Source organism: Esox lucius, chromosome 24 (genome assembly GCF_011004845.1).
Source record: "Esox lucius isolate fEsoLuc1 chromosome 24, fEsoLuc1.pri, whole genome shotgun sequence".
NCBI lineage: Eukaryota > Metazoa > Chordata > Actinopteri > Esociformes > Esocidae > Esox > Esox lucius.
Genome location: NC_047592.1, coordinates 24,083,643 through 24,109,759, shown reverse-complemented (window position 1 = coordinate 24,109,759; position 26,117 = coordinate 24,083,643). Strand labels below are relative to the sequence as shown.

The 26,117-nt window shown below is 42.0% G+C and overlaps 1 protein-coding gene across 2 annotated transcripts in view; it reads left to right on the top strand.

The window, feature by feature from the left end:
- Positions 1-7,998: 7,998 nt before the first annotated feature.
- Positions 7,999-26,117, top strand: part of arrb2b (arrestin, beta 2b) — a 68,637-nt gene continuing 50,518 nt past the window's right edge. The window contains exons 1-2 of one of the 2 annotated variants that reach the window (XM_029117651.2): positions 20,648-20,776; positions 21,473-21,522. In XM_029117651.2, coding sequence (XP_028973484.1) covers positions 21,506-21,522 — 17 coding nt within the window. In that variant the 5' untranslated portion in view covers positions 20,648-20,776; positions 21,473-21,505. Of the gene's footprint in view, positions 8,216-20,647; positions 20,777-21,472; positions 21,523-26,117 lie in introns of those variants that run through there. The other variant, XM_029117650.2, reaches the window with a different exon arrangement.

The window sequence follows — 26,117 nt, the reverse complement described above, 5'->3', positions numbered from 1 at the left end:
TCGGTTTCCACCTGCGTTAAGCATACAATAGTTATGTTTTCTTTGTATCTCTTTGGAACAATCCTGGAGGCATCAATGGTTGTTTCTTCATCAACAACCGGTGGTTGGGCATAAGCACTTCCAGATAATTTGGATCGTTTGATGACTTTGTGATCGGTATATCATTGATAATTGCTTCCACTTCACAAAGCATGTTCTGAAGACATTCGTTGTCAATACACTGCTGTTTGAGCACGGAGTGTAGAACCTTTTTTACTGTCCCTATCTGCTTTTCCCATAATCCACCGAAATGAAACCCAGCAGGTGTATTGAAAATCCATTGGATGTCCTTTTGCATAAGAGTATCTTTGATCTTGGTTTGATTCAACTGCTGTATAGCTTCAAGCACCTCATGCTCTGTGGCAACATATTGTGTGCCGATGTCTGAACCAAGGATTGATACTTGCCCTCTTCTACATACAAAAAGACAAATAATGTTTAGACATGAGTCTGTGTCTAAGGAATGAGCCACCTCTAGGTGAATTGCTCTAGATGTCATACAAGTAAACAGTACACTGTATCTTTTAACAGTGCTTCATCCTCTTGACCTCAATAGGCCCAAAATAACTTGGTGGTTAAGTTCACAGTGATAGTTTTCCTAACCTCAGCATCATCCGTTACCATTTTCAATGTCCATAAACCGTCTGATCTCTCCAAGACGGGTGGTCCACAAATCCAGTCCTCGTTCTTTGAGTTTCTCAGCTGTGACCTGTGAGCTCTTGATGCACAGTCCGCTGGATTTAATATGGAATTGAAATACCTCCATTGACTAGGCTTGGTTGTCTCTAATCATAGCAATCCTGTTGGCAACAAACAAAGTGTGTCATTCTCAATTAACTTTAACACGGCTGTGCCATCTGTACAGAAACGTGGACTCTTGCCGCTTCAGCTGCAGCTCTTGTCGTATCATCTTATCCAGTTTTACCACAACAACTGCTGCAGTTAGTTCCTTCCGTGGGGTGGTGGTTTGTTGTAACGGCACTACCCTTGACTTTCCTATCATAAAGGCATAATGTACACGACCATCATTGTTCGTTAGCCTCAGATATGACAGTTCCATATCCACTTTCGCTTGTCATTCAACCTCTTCGACCAGGTCTTGGCAAGGACCTCTGGAATGTCCTCATCCCAGCTCACCTTCTCTTTAGACAATTTCTGCAAGAAAACCTTCATCAGAAGGATAACTGGTGAGAGAAATCGTAGTGGGTCATAAATGGTGCCTTTCACTGAAAGGATCCCTCTTCTTGTTGGGTCTGTTCTTCATGTTTACCCTGAACTTGAAGGAGTCGGACTCCAAAGTGCCCTCAACAGGCAGGACATAATTAGGCTCTTTCATTCTCTGGGATAGATGTCAGAAATGTATTGTTGTTACTCATCCACTTTGTAAGGTGGAAACCTCCAGTAGCACACAGTTCTGTAAGCTCTCTCTGCAATTTAACTGCATGACCTTCATTGTTTACTGATTTTGACATTCATCCCCTACACGTTTCTAAGAACTGTATCAACAGCTTCAGGTGATGACTTGCTTCTATTAGCTTCTGCTGTCGGAGTGCATAGTTGGCACTGCTGGGGGATGAGGTTGCACCAAACAGATGCACAAACATTTGTATTCAGCCATGTTCTGACTAAGTTCTCCCTCTGGCCAACACAGGAAACACAGAAGATCAGTGTCATCTTCAGGGACTCCTGCCTGGTAGTACATAACTTCAATATCTGCCATCATGGCAACCTTTTCCTGCCCGAAACCTGTCAGCACTCTTGTAGACATTCGTTGTTCAACTAGGTTCTTTTGTGGGTGGTAAACTCAGAGGTGAGGAATGTACCACAGTTTGCCATCATCATGGTTCAGGGGTTTATCTGGCAACTTCACACGATGTTCATGAAGGCCTTCTACTCTCCAAGTAATATTGGGGGCTTGCAGAGTTTCTTAAGGTTAGGCATAGCTGCCTTTAGATTGTCATATTGACTGGTGTCCTTTTCATGGGTAGACCTATGTAGTAGTGACCATTAGAATGGTGTATTGAGCATGAGACAGAATCCATGAATTGTCAGTCTTCTTGAGGTACTTCTAATTCATCATCACAGGTACATTCTGGGAAGTCATGATTTAGCTGCTGTACCAATAGCTGTTCCACATGTTTAATAGATCTCCTATTGATTTTAACCCATGGTTGATTGCCTTCTTCCAAATCAAAGTCTTTATGCTCTCTTAAAGGTTCACTGACAATCCAGCCATGAGATGTTCTGACATCATAGGGCACATTGTCTTTGCTGTTTATTACCTTTCACGGCTCTAGTGCCCTTTGAACATTAGTACCTATCAGAAGTCCCACATCAGCATTAATATAGGACAATCCCACTTCTGAGATACGGCCATCTGTCAATGTCCTTATGCACTGGAATATTCTATTTTCTCACAGGAATAGTCTTTTGAGTGAAGACTAAGTAGGTCAATGAACCGGTTCTCCTCTAACCATTTGACTTCTAATGAAGCTGGTCACAAACCTCTTAGGACCCATGGTGCTTATCATGTCAGGGGTCTTACCCTTTAGGTTCAGCTGTGCAACCAGTGCCTCTTTGCAGAATTGGGCTTAATTCAAACTGGTACAATTGAAAAACATTCTACTCCTCCGGCCCCAGTTCACACCTATTTCATTGTCCAGGGATACCAAAGCAGTATGGACATTAGACTGTTCTACGGTTACACTGTATACTTTATTTTCATGCATTTCCTCTTAAGCTCTCTTTTTTAGAAAAGTGTAGTTGCTAAGGATGCTTCTGCGAGCATACCTGGCACAGCATTCGTTTTTTGCAGTCTTTTCTGAGGTGACCTCCTACCAGACAGCCAAAGCAGAGCCCATATTTCCTTTAACATATTCTGTCTTTGATTCGAAAATACATTATTCGAGAGCATGGTTTTCCTCACAAAATAGACTTTAGCAGTAAGAGCAGCAGTGGATGTCAGTACCTTCACACTTTGCATGTCAGTTTGTTAGTAGATCTTTATCTGGAGTAACGCTGGTAACGAAGCTACTTCCTTTCTTGTCTCTTAGTGCCCTTTTTCCTAATGCAATCTTCTTTTCTTTCTGTTCGGTTTCCTGAAGATCTCTAAAGGGGATCTGTGATGATTTTGGCCTGCTTTTTGAAAAGTCTGACAAAGTCTCTGAACCTGGCTCGTCTGTCGTCTCTGTCATGGATCTCAAATGCAACAGTTGTCCATCACTCTTTGGGTTTGTATGGTAATTTGTTGATTATGATGCTCATGTTTGTAGGGTTGTCCATCTCATTGAGGTAGCCAATATCTTCCATGGTAATGCAAAATCTAATTAGAAACAGTGAGAATGTACGGAGGGGCTTTCCCATCATCTGACTTTATTAGAGGACTATTTAATGCCTTTTCCATGTATACTGTAGCAATCATCAGCTCATTTCCATATTTATCATGAAGAAATCACAGTGCTTCTCTGTAGCCTTTATCTGCTGACAGGTGCTGGTAACTCTGAACAAAATCCCTAACCTCTCCCTCTGTGTATTGTTTCAGAAAGTACAGCTCATTTGCACAGTTTTTTTTTCTGGGTCAATATTGTGCTTGAATGCTAAAATTGAGTGTCTACCTGAAATATAGGGCATGTCTCTGAGGTAGTTGAGATGACTGCTGATGCTTTACAAACAAGCAACTCTGTGATGTCCGCCTGTCTTCGCATCACTCTCCATAGGTTATCAACATTGTTGTTTTCATCATCACTTTGCTGGCTCACTAGAGGTTCTCTGTTACTCTGTTGGTGCACTGAACATCCTGGTTCTGGCTCCTGGAAAAGGTGTGTGTGTCTTCTAAAAGAGCCCTCCACTTCCCGCATTTGGGCTCAGTCGATAAAGGAACACGATTGACTTGTTCATCCTCATTGTTCTGCTGCAGAGCTTCCGCATGCAATGTATTTTGCATAGCATACGCCCTGGTATTACCCAGCTGCCGAGATTCCCCAAACGCTTCACATACTTTGATTTTAGGCTGCTCTAGTGGTTTTCGAACTTGAATTGTTCCTTCTCTGCATAGAGCTGGGCTTTTATGTTTCATTCTTGTTTCTTTGTAGCTGCTTTTGCTCTTACCGTGTCCCTCTTCGCTGGTTCTCTAAGGCGTGCACTTGATGCAGATGATGCACAGGACTGCCCGCTGACAGACTCCATTCCATTAAGACTTCTCAGACTTAACCCCTAACCCTACAGACACTACTGACACAGTCCATGTGTCACCTCTGTCACATGTGTGATATTTCCACATGAACTTTGGTTCCTTTAATCCACTCCTCAATCCTTCCAATACACTCCTGGGCAGTTGCCACTTTAGGCATAAACTAGTATTCTTGGTCTGCATGATGTTTTTTTTCTTCCAGGAATCTCAATACTGAAGTGTTATGCACTACAAACTGTTCAGATATTCCTCGTAAGGTTCCTCTTTCCTTGTTCTCAATAATACTTAAATGATCATCTTCCATAAGACTGCCTATTTCATTAGATTTTGCAGTCAACGGTCTTAAATGTTCCTCTCCTAGCATTTATACATTTAAGCGGTTTCTCTTCATAGGTCTTTTCTGTATGCCTGACAACCCTCTTGTGGCCAATCTAGGTGCTCAATCATCTTCAGTTATTGTGTTACAAACGAACGCAAACTTCAAAGGCAAACGAAAACCCAGCATTCCGCTGTAACTATAGAATTTACACAAATTGTACAAAGACGTCCCAAACACAATTAAATGGTAAGGTTTGTCTAATCCATGGCATCTGGTTTCTGAACACTGAAATCCGTAGCCAGCATTTTACATTATTCCATCCGACGGTGTTCTCTTACATTCCACCGTCCGCGTTGCAAGTGCATGCACTTGTCATCAATTCGTAACCCATGGAAAGAAGGTTTTTTGACTTGCTGTAACGGCAAAAATCTACTTACTTTAATCCACTGGTAGTTTCAGATGTCGTTTTGACGCGTGAACACTTGTGTTGTATAACAATCCCATAGATTTGTTCATTTAGTGCTCTTCAGTAGGCGAAACCGACACAGGGGTCGTGATAAACGAATACCACTTAAAGATCTTCAAATTCAAACATGTATGTTACTCCAATAGCATCCAATACACTTGTAGAACGAAACAAAAAATATTGAATTATCCACACAGGCTAAAACGGTCAAACAACTGTTTCTTCACCACTACGCAGTGTCCTCACCAAACAAACCATTCAACAACTTCCATTAATCACTGCGCATGTGCGCATTTATACACGCTTAAAATGAAAGACATGATAATTTATGACGTGTACACCATTTAAAGAAAAACAAACAACTAACATTCTACATTGTACACAAGGCTAAAGACAACCATTCACTTCATTTGGCTAACTCAGCCCACTTGTGTTTATTGAATTGTTGGTCATCTAAACATGCAATATGGATGTGGTCATGTATTCTTGTAAACTCTGCCTGCCATAGCCAGGAGAGGACTGGCTGCTCCTCAGATTCCAGCTCTCTATGTTTCTTACTAGGTTTTGACTCTACTAGGGATTTTTTCCCCCAGCCAATGTACCTCAATTTGTTCATTATTGGTATCTGTATAAGCACTTGATTGACTGATGTGGGGATTGTTTAAATTGAATTGAGTGAAGGTTATTTCTCTATAGTTAGGGTTGATTCTATAGGTTAGAGAAGTAAAAAGAAATTGAGATGAAATTAAGTTATATTTAGAGTAAGAGTTGCTGTTCAAGATAGGTTCAACCATAACCGTAATCCTGGTTCAACCATAACCCTAATCCTGGTTCAACCATAACCCTAATCCTGCCGTAATGTCTTAATGCTGTTTGTACGCTAACTCTAGCATACATAGGCGGTCTTGATAACAACCTAACATAGGCTGTTTGTTATCTAGTCCTGAAGGAAACCAATCCAGGAAATGCGAATGAGTTAAGATGTGGTGTTTTTTCTATTTCTTCTGAAAACCGTACGCATGTAGTTGTTACCAACACCACAAGTTTCCCCTCTCCTCAACACTGACCCTTAACTTCATGTACACTAACCATGTACCCTAAACGATATCCGTCCTCAACCACGACTATTTCTGTAGTTCCTGCTCAAACACTTGGAGCTCCCCACCTATACATTTTAATGTTCACCCCTGCTTGGCAAGTACTGTCGTAGCCTAAGGTGGTCCACTGAGGTGCTCACATATGTAATGCTGCAGCATGGGCTCAAATTTGACCTCTCTCTCTCTCGTAAAAAATCCTCTTCAAAATATAAATCTTTAAAAAATGCCCAGTCTAAGAAGTAAACCCTTGTTGTCAGAGTTTGGGTTTGGTATTATGTCTACACTTTGCCATTAGGTGGCGATAGAGATACATGGCTGGATGGAGCCCCGTCACAACCAGTGATTGCAAAACGAGGCTTCATGGGTGTTATTTTAGCAGCAGGATATTATGCTGGCAACACTCAGATTTTCTTTATCACAATAAAAGCCATCATTGAAATGTATAAGGCAATATAGTTAACAATCCAGTCTGTAAAAAAGAACAGACAAGAACAACATTGGAACGGACATTAAACATAAAATGTACCCACTGTTAACTATATTGTCTTATACATTTCAATGATGGCTTTTATTTTGAAAAAGATAATATGTGTTAGCGCTGCTAGCATAATATCCTGCTGCTAGAAGAACGCTAATAAAGCCTCGAATGGCCATCACTAGTCACAACCATAATAGTCAGAGGCAGGCATCATACTGCTGCAAGGTTGGACATTATGAAATAGTTTATGATAATGTGATGTAGTTGGCACGGACCAGTACAGAATCGAATTTATGTAGATGTTATTAGCGTAAGTGCACACACGTTTCTTTTTCAGTCCTTGCAGGAACCTGAGACCTAACCCTGACCAGATATCCACATTCCCTGATTCTTTAACCCTGAATTAAACACTTAGAATAACCTTAATATAAACTTCAACTCTATATCATACCCATTATGCCTAAACTTAATCTAGCCCTGACCCTCTACCCTAACCCCTTAAAAAGATTTGTTTTTTTGGACTCCCATTTTGGCCGGTATGTGTAAAATATATACGAAGAATAACTTTCATACCTCAGTTAGCCATGAAATTCTAAGTTAGAATTTTTGGGAACCTGTATGGCTTTGACTGTGCCAATTTTACAACAGGTGGCCAAAAATTCCAGAATCTTTAAACTAACTAGTAATGCCTAAACCTTAAAGTACTTCTAACACATGCACAGATGAATCAAACACTCACAGGTGCGCGCACACACACACACACACACACACACACATGAGAGAGAGACTGAGAAGCAACCTTTGACAAATGATGACCAAAGTCCTCAGTTCAGAAGCAAGTATCTTATTGTTGCACCAATATTGATTATGAAAAATAAAACTGCCAGGCATTTATGCAGTGACAGCAGTAATCTAAGGAGGATTCCTGTGTCACTTTTGAAATCTAACACATAGTATAAAGTCTGAAACTTAGCCTACTACACTTATTTAACAGCTCTATGACATGATTATTAAAAGTATATTATTTTTACAAAATCCTGATTCAATTCAGAATTTAAATTGTGAACACAAGAACTCTGAACTTACTCATTCGGATTCGGTAACTTTAGTATATTCCACCTTTAAATTGTACCATTACCCGGAGGACAATTAATTATGATTGGCCATGTGATATGCATTCTGCAAGAGCGATTTGTTTTCCTTGTTATCTTTTACAAAAAAGACATCCTCTTCCTAAAACATTTCTCTAATTGGTTGTCCTCAATGCAAGGGCGTACTGACCCTGTTGTTCGTTCCTTTACTAACCTGACGTAGCTGTGCGTTTTTCCGAAGCGATTGGTCGAATGAGTTGTCTGTGTAACAGTAAAGGCGTGGCTCTGTGCTGTCAGAATTCGAGAAGGGTAGGGACCAAACAGTTCGTTTCCGTCTGTAGGCTGCGGAAACAGAGTTTCAGGGAGCTGCGTGAGCAGAACCGAGACTGATTGGAGCTCGAGCCCGCGCCTAAGAGGAAACAGGAGAGAATTAACGAAGACCTTTATCAAAATATCATTTAGATTTGCACCAACATTACACTTTAATACCACTGAAAACCAAGGTCTGTGAAGATGGGAGATAAAGCGGGGACCAGGTAGGGAGTCTTGCCTCTTGGCATTTTATTTTTGCGGCGTTGTATTTATGTTATATTTGCGAAAATAGATAATCGTATGAACGTTTTGCCTATTTTCGCATGCAGGGACGGGGCAGTGAAGGCGGCACATTGATCGAGTTTCTGAAAAAAGCTAAGCAGAATACTGTGTTAGTTGTTTAGAGGGGGGGGATTAGTTGAGTGGTGTCCTCGTTTGTTCGTGGAGAGAACCGGAGTGTGAGAATGTTTAGTGCGAACGATAGCATCCACATCAAATGTGCACACAACGCACATATATGGACTAGTGGCGATACAGTAAACCAGAATGCAAAACAATGGGTCCGTTTTTAGCTGTCAGAAATTGCGTAGGGTGGGGTTACATGGCAAAATAACCTCTTCTACATCATGATGAATTCTAGCCTACCGGATTGCTAGCTCACTCACGTCAGAGATCCCACTCAAGATTGTGTCAATTTGAAACGAAGTGATCAACTCCGCCACTAATGTAAGCCAGCGATGGGATGCCTTGAATACCTAAGTTGTTAATTAATCGACATATTAGTGTTGGCCGCATCATTGTCAACGTTATAACTCCCTTATTACAATGTAGCAACCTAGACTCGAGTTGCCTACCATACCGTCAGCACCTAATTTAAATTAAGGGTTCACATGTAACCCTGAATGGCATGCGCAAGGCTTCTGTTTAAAAGCCCCGGAGAGACTGTTTCTGTGAAAATATAACGAACGTTTATAGCCTACTGGGCTAGCTAATGTGCCTACTGCAGCGCCGAGGGATGACACCCCCGAGTATGACGTGTGTTTGACGTATGGGTTTGGTTTAATTCCAGTGCACACACAAATGTGGTATTTATGATAGCTCAACACTAGACCTTGGAGTTATTATGATCTGAGACGGTACAGCGGGATCTATATAATATGGATGTTCTCTTCTCTCCCCTCCCTCTTTCATTCTTTTTGTCTCTCACCAACTTTCTCCGTTTTCCACTGTCTGTTTCCTGCTCTTTATATACTTGAAATACATAGGTGCCAAGTATCACCTGTTTCAATCAATCCCATGCTCCCATTTCTCTGTTACATGTGTCAGTTCTCAGCCGTGTGTGTTCGTGTGTGTTTGTCTGTGTGTGTGTGGTGGAGGGGCGAGTCACGTGTGTGAGATGTGGGATATTGTAGTTCTTTATCCAGCCATGTAAATCAAAACAAACTGTGATATATTAATCTGTCAGTAATAAGTTAGTACAGTTGATATATGGAGCCTCTTCAATTGTACCCCACTACATACAAGGTACATTTGTTTGGACCAGAGTCGTTTTGGTAATATAGTACTGTAAAGTACTGTAGTTCGGTGTATTTGTTTTTAGTTACATTTTAATATAAACGGTAAGCTGGAGGCTGGGAGGTAGCGCAAGAGGAGGAGGGAGGCAGGGAGGGAGAGAGGAGTGGGTGGGTGGATGGATGTGTTATGAGGTGTAGCTGCCAGTTGTCCTTTTACTGCTGTTAGATATTCTCACATTACACACACGTACATGCGCATACATCCACCCACACAGTAAGAGCTGCTGAACAGGAAATTTTTTTGGGGAAGTGAACTGGCACTTTAAAAGTACAATGGGATGCTGCTACATAAATGTTTTAGACATATTAATCAGGATGTTCCCTTTGGTTCTTGATGAATGTCATTTAAAGGTGCATCATGAGCATTATTACACAAATACTATATAGCCTAAAAAACAAGGTTAAAACTATCTGTTCATTTCATGTAGATTACATGCTCTGTAATACATTTGAGTGGTTACACTACCACTTCTTTATAACCAAAACGGGCTGGGCAGACACTTGTTGTTGTTATAACTGCAGATTACAATTAAAAGTTCAGTCCTGGGTTTAAACCACTTTAGGAGGATTGAGGGGACTAAATGGAATGTGGTGGTGGGGGGGTGGGGGGGGTGAGAGGAAAGAGCAAAAAAACAGTCAACTCCTAACCCGCCTGGCACACACACACACACACACACACACACACACACACACACACACCATCCAAAGTAAGTTCAAAGCATTATCCCTTTTCTCTGTACAATAAAGGGGAAGTTCACACATGTCAGCATGTGGCCTTATTTTTATTTTAGCTCCGTTGTGCTTGGTAGTTGATCCTCAGTTTTCTTTTCATTTTGATTTCATACTGAGAATTTATTTCATGATTCAAAACATGCAGAAACAAATTAATATTACATGAGAATCTCATTCTGGATAACTTGTTAATGTCTCTACAGACACAGGGTGAAAATAAGGCCACGTAAAAATGGGTGAACCTCCCCTTTAAGGAATTCTTCTGGTCCACTGTTCCTCCCTCTGTTTTTAGAATGGAGGAGAGGAGGAAGATGGAACAGAAACTGTCCCAAATGGTGGATGAAGAGTACAAGCGTGGAGTGGATGAATGGACGGGCAGACTGATGGATGATGGATAGAACAGGATATTGAGGAGCTGCATGACCTTAATTCAACATATTAAAAAACTTTTCAGGAAAAAGTGAGGTGGGGTGGTGAGAGACAGAGTGAAGAAGGGAGAGAGAGGGGAAAATGAGACAGGGAGGAGAGAGAGAGAACTACTTTATCAGGTCTAGCAGGCCTACTTGCTTTAAAACAATAGCCCTACAACTTGTGTGCGTGTGTGGGTGTGTGTGAGCATTGTATTTATCCATAAGCTGTGCTTGTGTGCCTATGTTTCCATGGCATGTATGATATAGTCTCCCTCACTCCCATTTTAAGGACACAACAGAGTTTTCATTCACCTAATTTCACCGGCCTTTACCTGATATGCTCCGTAATGCCTGATGAACGGATAAACGAGAGAGCTTAGAGCCTCTTTAATTGATTAATTGTTAGATCCCCTGTCACATAAGCACACAAACAAACACACACACGCTGACCCACTTTTCCTATCAGTTGTGCATTTGTCAGGATTAGTGTGTGATTGTGTGTGTGTGTGTGTTCATTTATTTTCCTTGAATGATTGTTGATGGCAGGAACTGCAGGGTAAAGCCAACCATTCCCGTCCAAATGTTTGGAAAATGTTACATGTTGTAAATGATGGTTTATGACTAGTGCGTGTCTCTTGAATGGGAAACCAATTAATAAAGGCTTTTTCCCTTATGATAGTTACATGTAAAGTAGGACAAAACTGTAACTGGACTGGTTTATTTAGTAGAACTTTTCATTCCTTCCAGTGCATCAAAATACTGTTGTAGTCAACATGGTAAAGATCCATGTGTGTATATCTGTGTGTCGGTGTTCACCAGGGCTAGCTTTACTAAAGGCCATCTGGTGTTGGTGGTTGGTGTTCACCAGGGCTAGCTTTACTAAAGGCCATCTGGTGTTGGTGGTTGGTGTTCACCAGGGCTAGCTTTACTAAAGGCCATCTGGTGTTGGTGGTTGGTGTTCACCAGGGCTAGCTTTACTAAAGGCCATCTGGTGTTGGTGGTTGGTGTTCACCAGGGCTAGCTTTACTAAAGGCCATCTGGTGTTGGTGGTTGGTGTTCACCAGGGCTAGCTTTACTAAAGGCCATCTGGTGTTGGTGGTTGGTGTTCACCAGGGCTAGCTTTACTAAAGGCCATCTGGTGTTGGTGGTTGGTGTTCACCAGGGCTAGCTTTACTAAAGGCCATCTGGTGTTGGTGGTAGAGCACGGAGGTGTTGTGTTTTGTTGTGTGTTATCCGCTCCATGGGTGTTCTGACAGGTCATCACTAACAGAGACTCTGGTCTTCCATTCCCACACACATAAACTCCAATACTGGTACCCCCTTACCTCAGCCGCCCCAAATTGGTCTACATTTCCTTCTCTCTCACTACATCTCTGTGTGTGTCTCTCGTCCTATCTGTCTTACATTCTCTGTCTGTCCCCCTGTCAGTATCAATTTAGAAGACTTTATTGGCATGGAAACATTTGTTAACATTGCCAAAGCAAGTGGAAAAAGAAGGAAACCTATAATAAATAGCAACGGTTTTACTCTTAACCTATAAATCAATACATGGACTTGCTCCTACTTACCTTGCTGAAATGATCCAGCTATACATACCTACACGTAACCTTAGATCGCAAGATGCAGGCCTTTTAATTGTACCTAGAATTTCTAAACACACAGTTGGCGGCAGGGCCTTTTCTCATAGAGCTCCACTCCTGTGGAATGATCTGCCAATTAAGGTTAGAAATGCAAACTCAGTGCAAACTTTCAAGTGTCTACTAAAAACTAATCTCTACAGCACGGTTTATAATTAGGTGTAGCCTGGCCCGGGGGCATGAAGGTGACCAGTAGGCTTGATACTGTCCACCCTTGCTGTCTTGCCAGGTGGGCTCTCGTCGCCACTGGGATGCCCTCCCTCCAATGCCCTTCAGGGGAAGAGTCACTGGCTTGTTGTTGACTCTCTATTGCGCACTTGTGCAGTTGGGCTGTACGCTGCTAGCAATACTCGGCCCTCATTCAGGGGGGTTGCGGTTGGTGGGTGTCCCTTTGGTTGATGCCTGGCAATGTGGTTGGATTGATTTCCTGCCTGTTGGGCCCTGTCCGAGGCCTCCCCCGGGTAGGGCCACAGTGTCACCGGACCCCCTCGTCTCAGTTTCCAAGGTGTTACGCTGCTATATTATTGTGCTGGGGGACATGAGGGATGTACTACTAACTTTTATCAGTTTCCATCCATCCATCCATCTTCTTCCGCTTATCCGGGGCCGGGTCGCGGGGGCAGCAGTCTAAGCAGGGATGCCCAGACTTCCCTCTCCCCAGACACTTCCTCTAGCTCTTCCGGGGGGACACCGAGGCGTTCCTAGGCCAGCCGGGAGACATAGTCCCTCCAGCGTGTCCTAGGTCTTCCCCGGGGTCTCCTCCCGGTGGGACGGGACCGGAACACCTTCCCAGGAAGGCGTTCCGGAGGCATCCGAAAAAGATGCCCAAGCCACCTCAGCTGACCCCTCTCGAAGTGGAGGAGCAGTGGCTCTACTCTGAGCTCCTCCCAGGTGACCGAGCTTCTCACCCTATCTCTAAGGGATCGCCCAGCCACCCTGCGGAGAAAACTCATTTCGGCCGCCTGTATCCGGGATCTTGTCCTTTCGGTCATGACCCAAAGCTCATGACCATAGGTGAGAGTAGGAACGTAGATTGACTGGTAAATCGAGAGCTTCGCCTTGCGGCTTTATCAGTTTCCTCCAATTTTAAATTTTAGAAGGAGATGAGGTCCTGGTCCACACCTGCGAATTACCTGGTTTGGGGGGACCGTTGCTGTTCCTGTCCTTGTCCACCTGGTCATACTTCTGACCTAGTCTAAAATCGAATATACTCTGGATTTAGCCAAGAGAAATGTATTTATTATTCCAATTGGACTCTTAATATCTCACCCGGCACAGCCAGAAGAGGACTGGTCACCCCTCTGAGCCTGGGTCCTCTCTAGGTTTCTTCCTAAAATTCGACCTTCTTAGGGAGTTTTTCCTAGCCACTGAAATTCAACACTGCTGTTGTTTGCTCCTTGGGGTTTAAGGCCGGGTGTCTCTGTAAAGCACTTTGTGACAGCTGCTGTTGTAAAAAGCGCTTTATAAATACATTTTGATTGATTGATTGATTGAACGGTGAAAACAATAATAAAAAACTAAACATTGCACAAAAGGCCTTTAGGGTTTTATATTATAAGCTATACAACAGTATTAGTAATAATGTGAAAATCGTTCTGAGACAGCATGACAAGGGAAAACAAATAGATCAGCACTGGTAATGTTCACAATGCTCCACTGGTTACTCCTCAATCAAGGCATCGGGTCACAAATCTTGCGGCACATTCTGCCAAATGATATGGGAGTCAATCGCTATTTGATTTGATTTATTTTTGTGTCTGCATGATTTGCGGGAAATCTGTGTCTCTAATGTGGTCATACATTTGGCAGGAGGTTAGGAAGTGCAGCTCCGTTTCCACCTCATTTTGTGGCCAGTGTGCACATAGTGTGCCTTCTCTCTTGAGCCAGGCCTACTTGTGGCCGCCTCTCTTCATAGCAAGGACATGCTCATGAGTCTGTACATATTCAAGGTTTCTGTTAATTGTGGTTCAGTCCCAGTGGCCAGATATTCTGCAGCTGTGTACTCTCTGTTTAGAGCTTGGTAGCATTCTGATTTGCTTAGTTTTTTGGTTGATTCCTTCCAGTCTGTCAGATGGGGTTAGTTGGGTCTGTGTAGCTCACTTGGGTCTCTCTCGTGTCTGTTTAGGTTTTTGAACAGAGACCCGGGACAAGCTGGTTTAGGAGGCTCTTCTCTGAGTTCATCTCCCTGTAGATGAGAGCTTTGTTGTAGAAGGTTTGAGAATTGCTTTCCTTAACGGTTTGAAATGTAACAGCTTTCTACTGGGTTTTGATAATTAGTGGGTATTTTTGTTATTCAGCTCTGCATTGAATTCTGAGAACGCTTTAGCAACATTCTGCATCCATGCTCTCAACTAGGTGTTTATCCCATTTGATAAATTCTTGGTTGGACCCCAGACCACACAGGGATAAAGGGCAACTGGTCCTGTGACCGATTGGAGGATTTTAAGCCAGATTCTAACTGAAATGTCAAATGTTTTTCTGATGGTGTAGAAAAACCTTCATGCCCTGTCTCTCAGGTCACTGACAGCTTTGTGTAAGCACGTCTCTCTTCATCTCTCTCTGTCGGGATTTTCTCTCTATGTTTTTCTCTGTCTCTCTCTTTGGTCCTGCTCGGTTTAGTATCCCTCCTTTACATTTGCATGTTTTCACCTCCCTGTCCCCTCTCCATCCTGCCCTGAAGCTCCTAATTTGACTGTGTACATATTCCATATCCACGGTTGACTGATAGCCAAGCACATGAACTCTGTTTCTGCGTGTGTGTGTGTGTGTGTGTGTGTCTGAGTCTGTATGTGTTAGTTGAATGATTGACAAGTTTAACGCGTGTGCTTTGGTAGCTACTCTCACTCTATTCAAATCACGTAGCTCCAATATTGACTCGCTATGATAAAGTGTGTGTGTGTGTGTGTGTGTGTGTGTGTGTGTGTGCGTGCGTGTGTGCGTGTGTGCGTGTGTGCGTGTGTGCGTGTGTGCGTGTGTGCGTGTGTGCGTGTGTGTGTGTGTGTGTGTGTGTGTGCGCGTGTGTGTGTGTGTGTGCGTGTGCGTGTGCGTGTGCGTGTGTGTGCGTGTGCGTGCGTGTGCGTGTGTGTGTGTGTGCGTGTGTGTGCGTGTGTGTGTGTGTCCGTGTTTGTATGTGCATGCTGTTGCAAATGATTGACCCTTTTCTAGTTTGTGTGCGCAAGTTATGTTATGTGTGTGTGTGTGTGAAAGTTTGGATAAAGCCCAGAGTGTTTCCCACAGCGTTCTCTTACAGGGTGTTTTCAACTTGCTTTGCTGAACGCATCTGTGTGTTCATTTTATTGACCTCGCATGTGGATTTTCTCTAGGGTGACATCAATGCATAAGGATGGAGTACAACTGCGTTTTAGAACAGTAAGACCAATGTTTGATGGTATCAATGTGTGCCTGGTTTGTCAGATGTGTCTGTAGTTTTCAGATGTGTGTATATTTTTCAGATGTGTGTGTAGTTTCAGATGTGTGTGTAGTTGTTAGATGTGTGTGTGGTTTGTCAGATGCCTGCGTGGTTGTCAAATGTGTGTTGGTTAAAATGCATTTGTGTAGTGTACAGTAGCTAGCTATAATGTTGAGTACGATGGACATCTGTGCTTATTTCCTATTGTCATAGATTTGTCTTCATAGAACTTGTTCAACAGTACCGACAATTTTAAGTACTCATGATCCAATACTGAAGAACATATTTTTCAAGTGTGGCTAGCCATGTTTATAATGTTGAGTTCATCAGAATCTTCGAGGGTTAGGGTGAAGGTTATAGTTAAGATTCCAATGAACTCAACATTATAAACATAGCTAGCAATGCTAGAAATATACATACTTCAGTATTCAATGATGAGTACTTTAAATTGTCGGTACTGTTGAACAAGCTCTATGAAGACAACTTTATGACAATATTAAATAGGCACAAATGTCCTGTGTTACTTCTAACAAAACAAGTTGATACAAGGGTACAGCGTAAGACATTTCTGAACCTGTATCATTGGCTCTTCCTACCATGTTGGCTGCTGTCAAAGACCAAAATGACATTGAATCAGTTGTAAGTCAACCTACTGCAACAGGAGTGAGCAAGAAACAGGCATCCATTGGCTTCCCTGGAGGAACTACGGTCGAAGGTACTCTTTCGTACCCCTCAGCTGACCACCACGGAGAAAGTTTGAGTCTGGACTGTGACACTAGCTTACGATTGACAGGGGAAGCTCTTTGGATATTGCAAATTGGGGCTATTGTTAGCACACAATAATGAATCCTATGCTATGTTAGGCTGTTTCTGCACCGCCAAACCGTTAGCTTATTCCGTGTGGCAAAGAGAGAACAAACAAAGGAAATCACGGGATTACCTGCTATGCATTGATAACAGATGCACATAACACTTAATTTATGTAATTGATAAAGTTTAATATTGTTAGTTGGATTAAAACCTTTGGGAGCTCGCCTGCCTGCAGCTAAGGTGGGAAAAGCGTGCATGCTGGTTGAGTTATTAGCCTTTATCAAGCGTAACTTACAACCATTGTAAAGTTGTGTACACACATTGTTTCCTGCTAATGAGTATACACTGGAAATGATTCACATGGTGAAATAATATTTACTGAATGTCAACTAGTCACATTCTGATCAATGATAATACAGTCCCTTATCCCTAAACACAAGGAAAGCTTTTAACTCCATAATATGTTTTTCTAAAATGGCAATTATTTATTCATGCAAGGGTATCTGATCCAAAATATAGACAAGTTATGAAATGTCATGACACATTGTTCACTCATGTTGAAATTTTAGACTTTTTCACTTCCTGAAATGTTGGATATACAAGGTTTGCATATATTGTTTTCTGGGTGTAGAAGTTATATAGGCTCTAGGTCCGTCTGAGTCGAGACGTTTTATGCTGGTCACATCATTACTCAAATTTCTTCTCCTCCTCCCCTCCAGCTGAACTGAACTCTGTTAGATTTGCCCCCGTGTTTCGTCATGAACTCCTCCTGCATTTCACCTCCACAATCCCTTTAATTGGCCTGGTGTTGTATTGCATTGTGCTTATTGTAGTCCTTGCAACATTTGTGAGAGATTTTTCTCTCCTCTTCTCTCTTGCGCGGGTGATGAATAGCACAAGGCTTCCTCACATGCATAATGTCCAAATACGTGTGTACGTTTGTGTTTAGTTTGGTGTTTTTCTGTGTAAAGACCCCTGTGTGCGCCAGTTGCAAGTGTGTTTCGATAAGAAGTGTGTATGTGAGTGTGTGTCTGTGTGGAAATGAAAGTGACCTTTCCCACATCCCTCTGCTCAGTGGAACAACAATTGGAAAAATACCTCGAATGACAGACAGGCCAGGGAAATGTTTTTCACACGTCACTCATTGTGTGCCTCAGGTTTTGTGTGCGCGTGTTTGTGGGTGTGAGAGTGTGTTTTAACACACCATTGCTATGCTTAGCTAAGGATCTTTAGCTTTACAGGGCCAGCTTGACGTAACATTGAATAAAAGGAGTGCACACACACACACACATTGCAAGTGCTTGGACCCCTACGCTGTCTTCTGTGACGCAGCCTGGCTGCATTTTCAGCACACCAACACTTTCACGAGCTGCCAGCCCACACAACTCCAGTCTTCAACCCCAACTGTGTGCATGTACTGTACAGTGCATTCGGAGAGTATGTAGGCCACTTCAAATTCTCCACATTTTATTGTATTCGCTATTAAAATAATGTATAATTGATTGAAACACTGTTTGCCATCAATCTACACACAGTTCCCCATAATGACACCCCATAATGAAAACATGTTTTTAAAATTTGTGCCAATTTATTGAAAATAATCTAGTAAAATATCTCATGTACGTAAGCATTCAGACCCTTTGCTCTGGCACTCCAAATCAAGCCCAGTCTCTAGAACTTGATCAAAGTTGAGTTTTGGCAAATTCAATTGATTGGAAATGATTTAGAAAGGCACAAACCTGTGTATATAAGGTTCCATACTTCATAATCGATGTCGTAGCAATAATCAAAGAAATTTCAAGGAACTCTCTGTAGACCCGTAGTGTTAAAAAGGCTGTCCTGTTTGAAAGGATTTTGTTTTTTCAAAAGCTTTGAATGTTCCCCAGAGCTGAATGGGCTCCATCATTGTGAAATGGATTAAGTTTGGAGCCACCAGGACTCTTCCAAAATGTGTTTGTCCAGCCAAACTAACTAACCAGGCAAGAAGAGGCTTGGTCAAGGAGCCACTTGATCAGCAAACCAATGGCCTCTGTAACAGAGTTTCTCTGCAGAGATGGGAGAATCTGCCAGAATGACAACTATCTCTACCGCAATCCATCAATCAGGTCTGTAAGGTTGAGTGGCTTATTGGAAGCCACTCAACCTTAGTAGAAGTAGATGCCTTATGATATTGCCGTCTGAAGGGTAAGACCAAAATCAAACGTTTAGGCCTGATTGCCATGTGCTACCGCTGGCCGTTACTGCATGCTCATCAACTGGCTAATACATCCCTAGAGTAAAGCGTTGCGGTGGGAGCATTGTGTCATGGGGATGCTTCTCAGCTGCAGGGACTGGGAGACTGTTCAGGATTGAGGAAAGGATGAACTGTGTAAAATCCAAAGAGGTCCTTGAAGAAATCTTCATTCACAGTGCACAGTACTTCCAAATGTATCTTTCAGAACAACAGTGACCCAAAGCAAACAGCCAAGGCAGTGCTGGAAAGGCTTAAGGACAATTTCCTTGAATGGCCTGCTAAAGGCCCCAGCTTGAACCAATTGAAAATCTCTGGGGAGACCTAAAGATTGCAGTTCACTGACGCCTCCCATCAAATCTGACAGAGCTTGAGAGGATCAGCAGGGAAGAGTGGGAGAAACTGCCCAAATCCAGGTGTGCAAAGCCATACCCAAGAAGACTCAAAGCTGTGACAGCTGCCAAAGGTGCTTCTGCAAGGTACTGACTAAGTGTTCTGAATACTATGTACATGAGATGTTTATGTTTATTTTTAAATTTTTATTTACACAAATACATGGTTTTATTTTATTTATAACAACATGGTTTTATTTATAATGGGGTAGTGGGTGTTGGCAAAAAAAGAATTATGAATTACTATAATACAAAACAAATGTGGAAACAGTGAAAGGTAGTGAATATTTTGAAAAAGTAGTGTTTGTGTGTGAGTGTGCGTGCGTGCGTGTGTGTGTGCGCGTGCAAGCGTGTGCTTACACGTGCATGTGTGTTAACAGTTGGCTTACTTTGCTTGTGTGTCTCTACATTTTAGACTTTGAATTTGGAGCCGAGACCTTTTTAATGAAGATGCACACTGTATTTACGGTATTTATGATGGGGCTTCTGTCTCGCTGTCTGCTCACTTGGCAGACCTCTGTCTTAACTGCGCATGCCCAGTGAAGCAGCCTCACAACATCAGAACAGGCGAGTGGCGGCCCCCAGTGGCCAGTCTGTTGGTGAATCAACGCAAACAAAGATGAATAAATATACTATGCTGTCAATCATGCACAAGCTATTCCTGCATGTTTGTCGGACTGCCTGTGTGTCCTATCTCTTTTTGTTCGCCGAAGTCTGTCCTTCTCTCCTGCCGGACCTCCAAGGTTTGAGGGCTAGAAATGATAAATCAATTGACCTCCCTGCACAGCGCCAAGAGCACCAAATAGAGCAGAGTGGTTCGTATTTGCCTTCTCCCTCATAAGTGTTGCTATTCTAGCATGGCTTTGAGACATCAGTCATTCATTATTTCACTTCCAATACTTTACAGTAATGCAATCACTGTCAGATTGATTGTCTTTGTAGGTGTTTCGAGTAGGAGAGAAGAAAAACAGCCTTTCAAGTTTGCTGTTTTATATGTTTTCTTTTTACGAAAATGCTCTTTGTTACCATGGGATTTGACTGAGAACACCTTTTCATTCTCTGATACTCTGATACAATCGCTGGCCCCTCCACTGGCCCACTATTGTGAGTCGCATATGCTTCTGAATAAGAATAATATGCTTCTATCTGATATTTTACATTAGGTATTCATTTAAATCAATAATATGTATTTTTCATAATATTTTTGTCATTTTCTTTCACATGAACTATAATGAATAATATACCTTATTATGAATCCTAATACATGGATATACAGATACATAACACATTAAAACAGGATTGTTGTGGAACTCAAACTGTTAACTGTACCGGCAGTTAGTCTATCAGATCATTAGTAACATTAACTGTAAAATAAGGAACCAAAGTATATGAGTATGCGATTCCTTTACCTTAATATTGACGTAGTTTTCAACTATCCTAAATATTCCATAACAGCTTAATAGAATTCCATAATAGAAATCCTGGGGTGTTCCACCCCTGTGAAAACGTCTTTGTCACTGGATCCGGACACAACAACGGATTTTCCAGCTTGCCGGCTCGGGGATTTGATCCAACAACCGTGTGGTTACAGGTCAGAAGCTCTAATCATGCCACCTCAATCTTAATGTTATTTAGGGTGCTTTCATCTTGATAATGGATTCGTAATGACTGATTCAGATGATTGTTTAAAAGACCCCGGGGTTAGAGTGTTATAATGGATTACGTTTTTCGGGAATAGCGTTTGGTTTTGATGGGTGTCATGAGGCATATTAAATTTGTGTAAAATATTACTTTTCTTGGTATTGGTATGGGCTTACATTGCACCTGGTACCTTGCACAACATATTACTCAAGTTGGGGAACACACACACACACACACACACTTTTTTTTTCATACACTTATACACAGGAATAGATTAAATAATGACATGCATCCGCGTGTGTGCGCGTGTGTGTGTGCGCGTGTGTGTGCGTGCGCGTGTGTGTGCGCGCGCGCGTGTGTGCATGTGTGCATGTGTGTGTGTGTGCGTGTGTGCGTGTGTGCGTGTGTGTGTGTGTGCGTGTGTGCGTGGGTGTGTTTAGCATTACCAAGAAATGTTGTCAGGGGCCAGTTGAATAGTTGCATATTTTCTTGAGCTCAAATTCTGGAGGTGTGGAGGGAGGGGTGACAGAAGGGTTTAATCATAATAATGCTCTCTGTCTCTCCCCTCTCTTACTTTCTCTCTGCTGTTCTCTCTGTGTGTCTCTCTATCGTTGTCCTTATCTCCTGCACTACACTGGGTTCTCAGTTTAGTGTGACTTTGACACCTGCCCTTGCAGCTATGGCTAACAGTCGGCGGTAGGTGAAAAGAATGCATGTGTGCTCGTGTGTGTGTGTGTGTGTGTGTGCATGTACAGTGGTATACGAATGTGCATGTGTTTGGTAGGATTAGTTTTAGGATACATTTTTAATTATTGGCACTCAATTGCTGGTCATCGCAAAGATAGTTTGCATGTGCGTGCGTGTTTATACATATTGTCATGAACATTCTGTGTTCACTTGCTAGATATACCACACTCTAGGCCTTGGGAATGTTGGTTGGGCTTTCCGTTTTCCTTGCCTTGTTGTCCTAAGGGAGCCACCCTACCTGCAGTTCACTTTTTGTTATCTTGAAGCCATTCTGCTCCTTCTAGCTACACAACATTAGCCAACACCAACAGTCTCTCATGATGAATCGGCATCCAACTGCTATCAGACTACCACAGGTTTCCTTGCTGTCACTTCGGTCAGGGTCATCAGCTGCTGCCATTTTGGCTGCTTTGTCAGTTTTGCTGGTAAATGTCATGGATTCCTGTTACGGTTCAATCAGTCTCAGTCTGTCAGCGTCAGACTTCAGCTTTACATGCTGAGAATGGTTTGTTCGTGTTTGATTCAAGTCTGTTTCCTGCTGCAGCCGCTATTGAAACTAAATGCAAATCTTCTGAATATACGCTTTAATGATGCGTAATTATCCAAAAAATAAAATTACAATTTGGCAGTATACACATTTTGTTAGTCTTGCAAAGACAGTAGGAGCAGGGACCAAAGTTTGTTGGGAATTTGCTTGGCCGATTATTATAAATAATTACGTGCCCTCAGATAATGTGATGATTGGTTGGTTGTGATTAGAATTATGTGATCTATTCCAGGGAATACTGATATTTGAATACGTCCATAAAGACATTCACCTCCAAAATGATTGGTACTCTTCATAAAGATGTGCTAAAACAGTATAAAGACAGAACAGCTGTATAAACTAAATAAGACTGGTAATGAGCTGTACTTATATGCAAGAAAATATGGAAAATCAGGTTACAGAAGCACTTGCATCCTCTACTAGATAGGTGAATGTTCCTCAGATTTTAAACTTTGCACTGATAGTAGTAATTGGTATATTTACACAAAAGGCATGGGGTGTGCTTGTACTATGGCAATATACAATGGCTATACTAAGTTCTTAGCCACACTCAACAAAGACTGCCTGGATACAGCCGGTAGCTGTGGTATTTTGTTAATATACCACAAACTCCAAACTTTGGTATACGATCTAATATTCCTTGGCTTTCTGCAAATCACCATTCAGAGCTCCAACAGTTAAATATTAGCTTTTCACCATTAGCTTTGTACCTAATTCCTGATTTAGGAAGTTCAGTAACCCTTTCTCATCTTCTTCAATTGCTGTGTTACATGCCTTGTTCTCAAATTTTTCTACCCATGTGAAACAGGAAACTATGGAAAGGCACAATATAGTATTTTGAGGCTGATGTACTTCAAAAGCAGAATGCTAATGCAGATTTTATTTTTGTTTGATTTTATTTTTAAGAATTCTTAGGGACTGGGTGCCAATTATTTGACATTTATATTTTTGAGAAACAAAATGTATTAGTAAACATAAACATTTACTCAAAGCAATTGTATTAGTAAAATCTTTACCGTATTTTACCATATTTTTCTACCATATTCTTTAATGAAACTTGCTCATTAACTGTGTTGTTTATTTTATACAACCTTTATTGCTCATCTTTATCAAGGTTGCCAGTTGTTTTGGAGATGACTGTATGTATGCATGTGTATATAAGTTAGTATGAGGCCAGTTGCTTATATTTTCTCCGTTAGAACAGGAAAACAAGCCAGCAAAATAGAGGAAGGAAGAGGTGTCAGAACAGAATGATTTAGCAAGAACCCTCTCTCTCTTCTCACTTCATCTGTTTTTATCTCTATCAATCTTTTACCCCCTCCCCCTCTCTCTGGTCTTTTTTAGGCTGTGAGAGAGAATGAAATGATGGATGGACTGTGCATGCAGCACCCTTATCAGTTTCCACTATTTAGATTTTCATGGATTACATTTGGGCACACAAAGCCTAATAACAGTAGACTATCAGCAATTTCTTCCACCATCTCAGTCATTCTCGAAGAGTAGTCCATTGAGAAGTGCATTTCACAATTTGTATTAGTATTTATTTGGGCTTTACATTTGAGATTTTAAATGTATTTAATGTTTATGGGTGGATTATTAGGCACTTTGAACAAAAATACTATTGGGAATCAACATTGCCATCTTATAGGTTAACAGCGTCACGAAAGATTTCTCACCTTAACATTATACACTGCTCCAAAAAATGAAGGGAACACATCATCATCTCAGTAGAACACCAAGTCACTTAAACTTCAGGAATATAAATCTGTCCAGTTAGGAGGCATATGCAACTGTGAATCAGTGTCACCTGTTTTGGAGAAGCAACAGCAAGACAACTCTCAAAACTCTCAAAAAGGTAGTGGCCACAGACAGTTGCATTCTCCTTATCCTTCCTGACTGATTCTTCTCTAGTTTTGCATTTTGCTAGTGTCCTTGTCACTACTGGTAGCATGAGGCGGCACCTGCAGCCCATTCAGGTTGCACAGGTATTCCAGCTCCTCCAGGATGGCACATCCATATCTGCCATTGCAAGAAGGTTTACTGTGTCTCCCAGTACAGTCTCAAGAGCATCGAGGAGATACCAGGAGACTGGCTGTTACATGAGGAGAGCTGGACAGGGCTGTAGAAGGGCACCAACCCAGCAGCAGGACCGGTATCTGCTCCTTTGTGCGACGAGGAACAAGAGGAGCACTGGCAGAGCCCTACAAAATGACTTCCGTGGGCTACTGGTGTGAAAACAGACTCCATGAGGGTGGCATGAGGGCCTGACGTCGTCTAGTGGGACCTGTGCTCACAGACCAGCACTGTGTATCTCGATTGGCATTCACCAGAGAACACCAGAATCGGCAGGTCCGCCATTGGCGCCCCGATCCCTTCACAGATGAGTGCAGGTTCACACTGAGCAGGTGACCGACGTGAACGAGTCTGGAGACACCTTGGTGAACATTATGCTGCTTTGCAACATCATCCAATATGACTGGTTTGGCAGTGGGTCAGTGACGGTCTGGGGAGGCATATCCTTGGAGGGTCGCACAGACCTCCACATGCTAGCCAATGGCACTCTGACTGCTGTTAGGCACCGTGATGAAATCCTCAGACTCATCGTCAGATATTACGCTGGTGCAGTGGGCCCTGGGTTCCTCCTGGTGCAGGAAAATGCCCGGCCTCATGTGGCCAGAGTATACAGGCAGTTCCTAGATGACGAAGCCATGTTCCCCAGACCTGAATCCAATTGAGAACCTCTGGGATGTTATGTATCCGTGCATCTGCTGCCGCCAGGTAGTGCCACAGACTGTCCAGGAGCTCACTGATGCGCTGATACAGGTCTGGGAGATCCCCCAGAACACCTTCCGCCGTCTCATCAGGAGCATGCCCAAACGGTTGGTGATTTTGGTTTAAGCTAGACTTTTTGTTTAAGGACAATATGGCCATTAATATCCCAGAATTCCGGCCATATAGAAATATGTTATAAATAGCCATATAATAGTCTATTATTTAAACAGCAATAAAACAAAAGTTATGATCCAACAAATGTTTTTTTATTTAAATTAGTCAGCAGAATGAACTGAGCATATAGGCTGTAACTAGGGCTGTCGCCATAAATGCCTGTTCGAAATCATTTGAGCCAGATCGCAATTATTTTTATAGACAACAATCTTTTTGCACAATATTTTGATTCAAAAATCATGTTTCCAATTTGAATAAGGGATTTCAAGGCCAGTTTTAAAAACGTCTCAACAAATAGGCTACCATGCAAAATAATCCCAGATTTTTGAACATGCTTGTTTTAAAAGACAAGGCGCTTTCCAACTAGTAGGGAGTTCCAAGCCTTGTCCCCGAGCATGCTTGTTGTAGGTGAACGGAATCTGCTTCCCAAAAAGGAAGAAAGAACATTTGCCTTGCGTTAAGCAATATTGGGGAGATTGCGGGCATTGTGTTAAATAGTTTGATTAACCTTCAAATCAAGGATTGTAACTGAACAAAAACACGGTGTGATTCATTTACAATATTGAAAGCTGAGTAGACCTTGCCTATGTTATATAGGGTCTTGAAAGAAATTGAATTATTACACACATCACACAACCTTCAGTAGCTACGTTATAGTAAGCCTAAAATAAAAAGGTTTATATTGCGACTGTTTCTGGTGGATTTTCGAAGTATGCGTCCATGCATGATTTGTGGTGTAATATAGGCTAGATAAAACCCGCTTGGGCAGTAACAGAGTAGGGGTTTCCACGATTCTTTCATCTTTTCACTTGACGAAAAAGTCAGTTATCAATGTCATTCACAAATGAAAGAAAAACAAACGTTTTTGCGCCATGAAATATCTTTGGCTGTGTTAAGTTCAAGTAGTAAGTTAGATACTAGTAAGCCTATTAATGGCTAAAAAGCTGTTAAAACGGCCGGGTGGCAAAAGCCATTCATATCATAGATGCTGTTTGTGGTGGAGGTAAACTTAATAAGAAACGTTAGTCAGTTTAACACAATGCTTAATGGC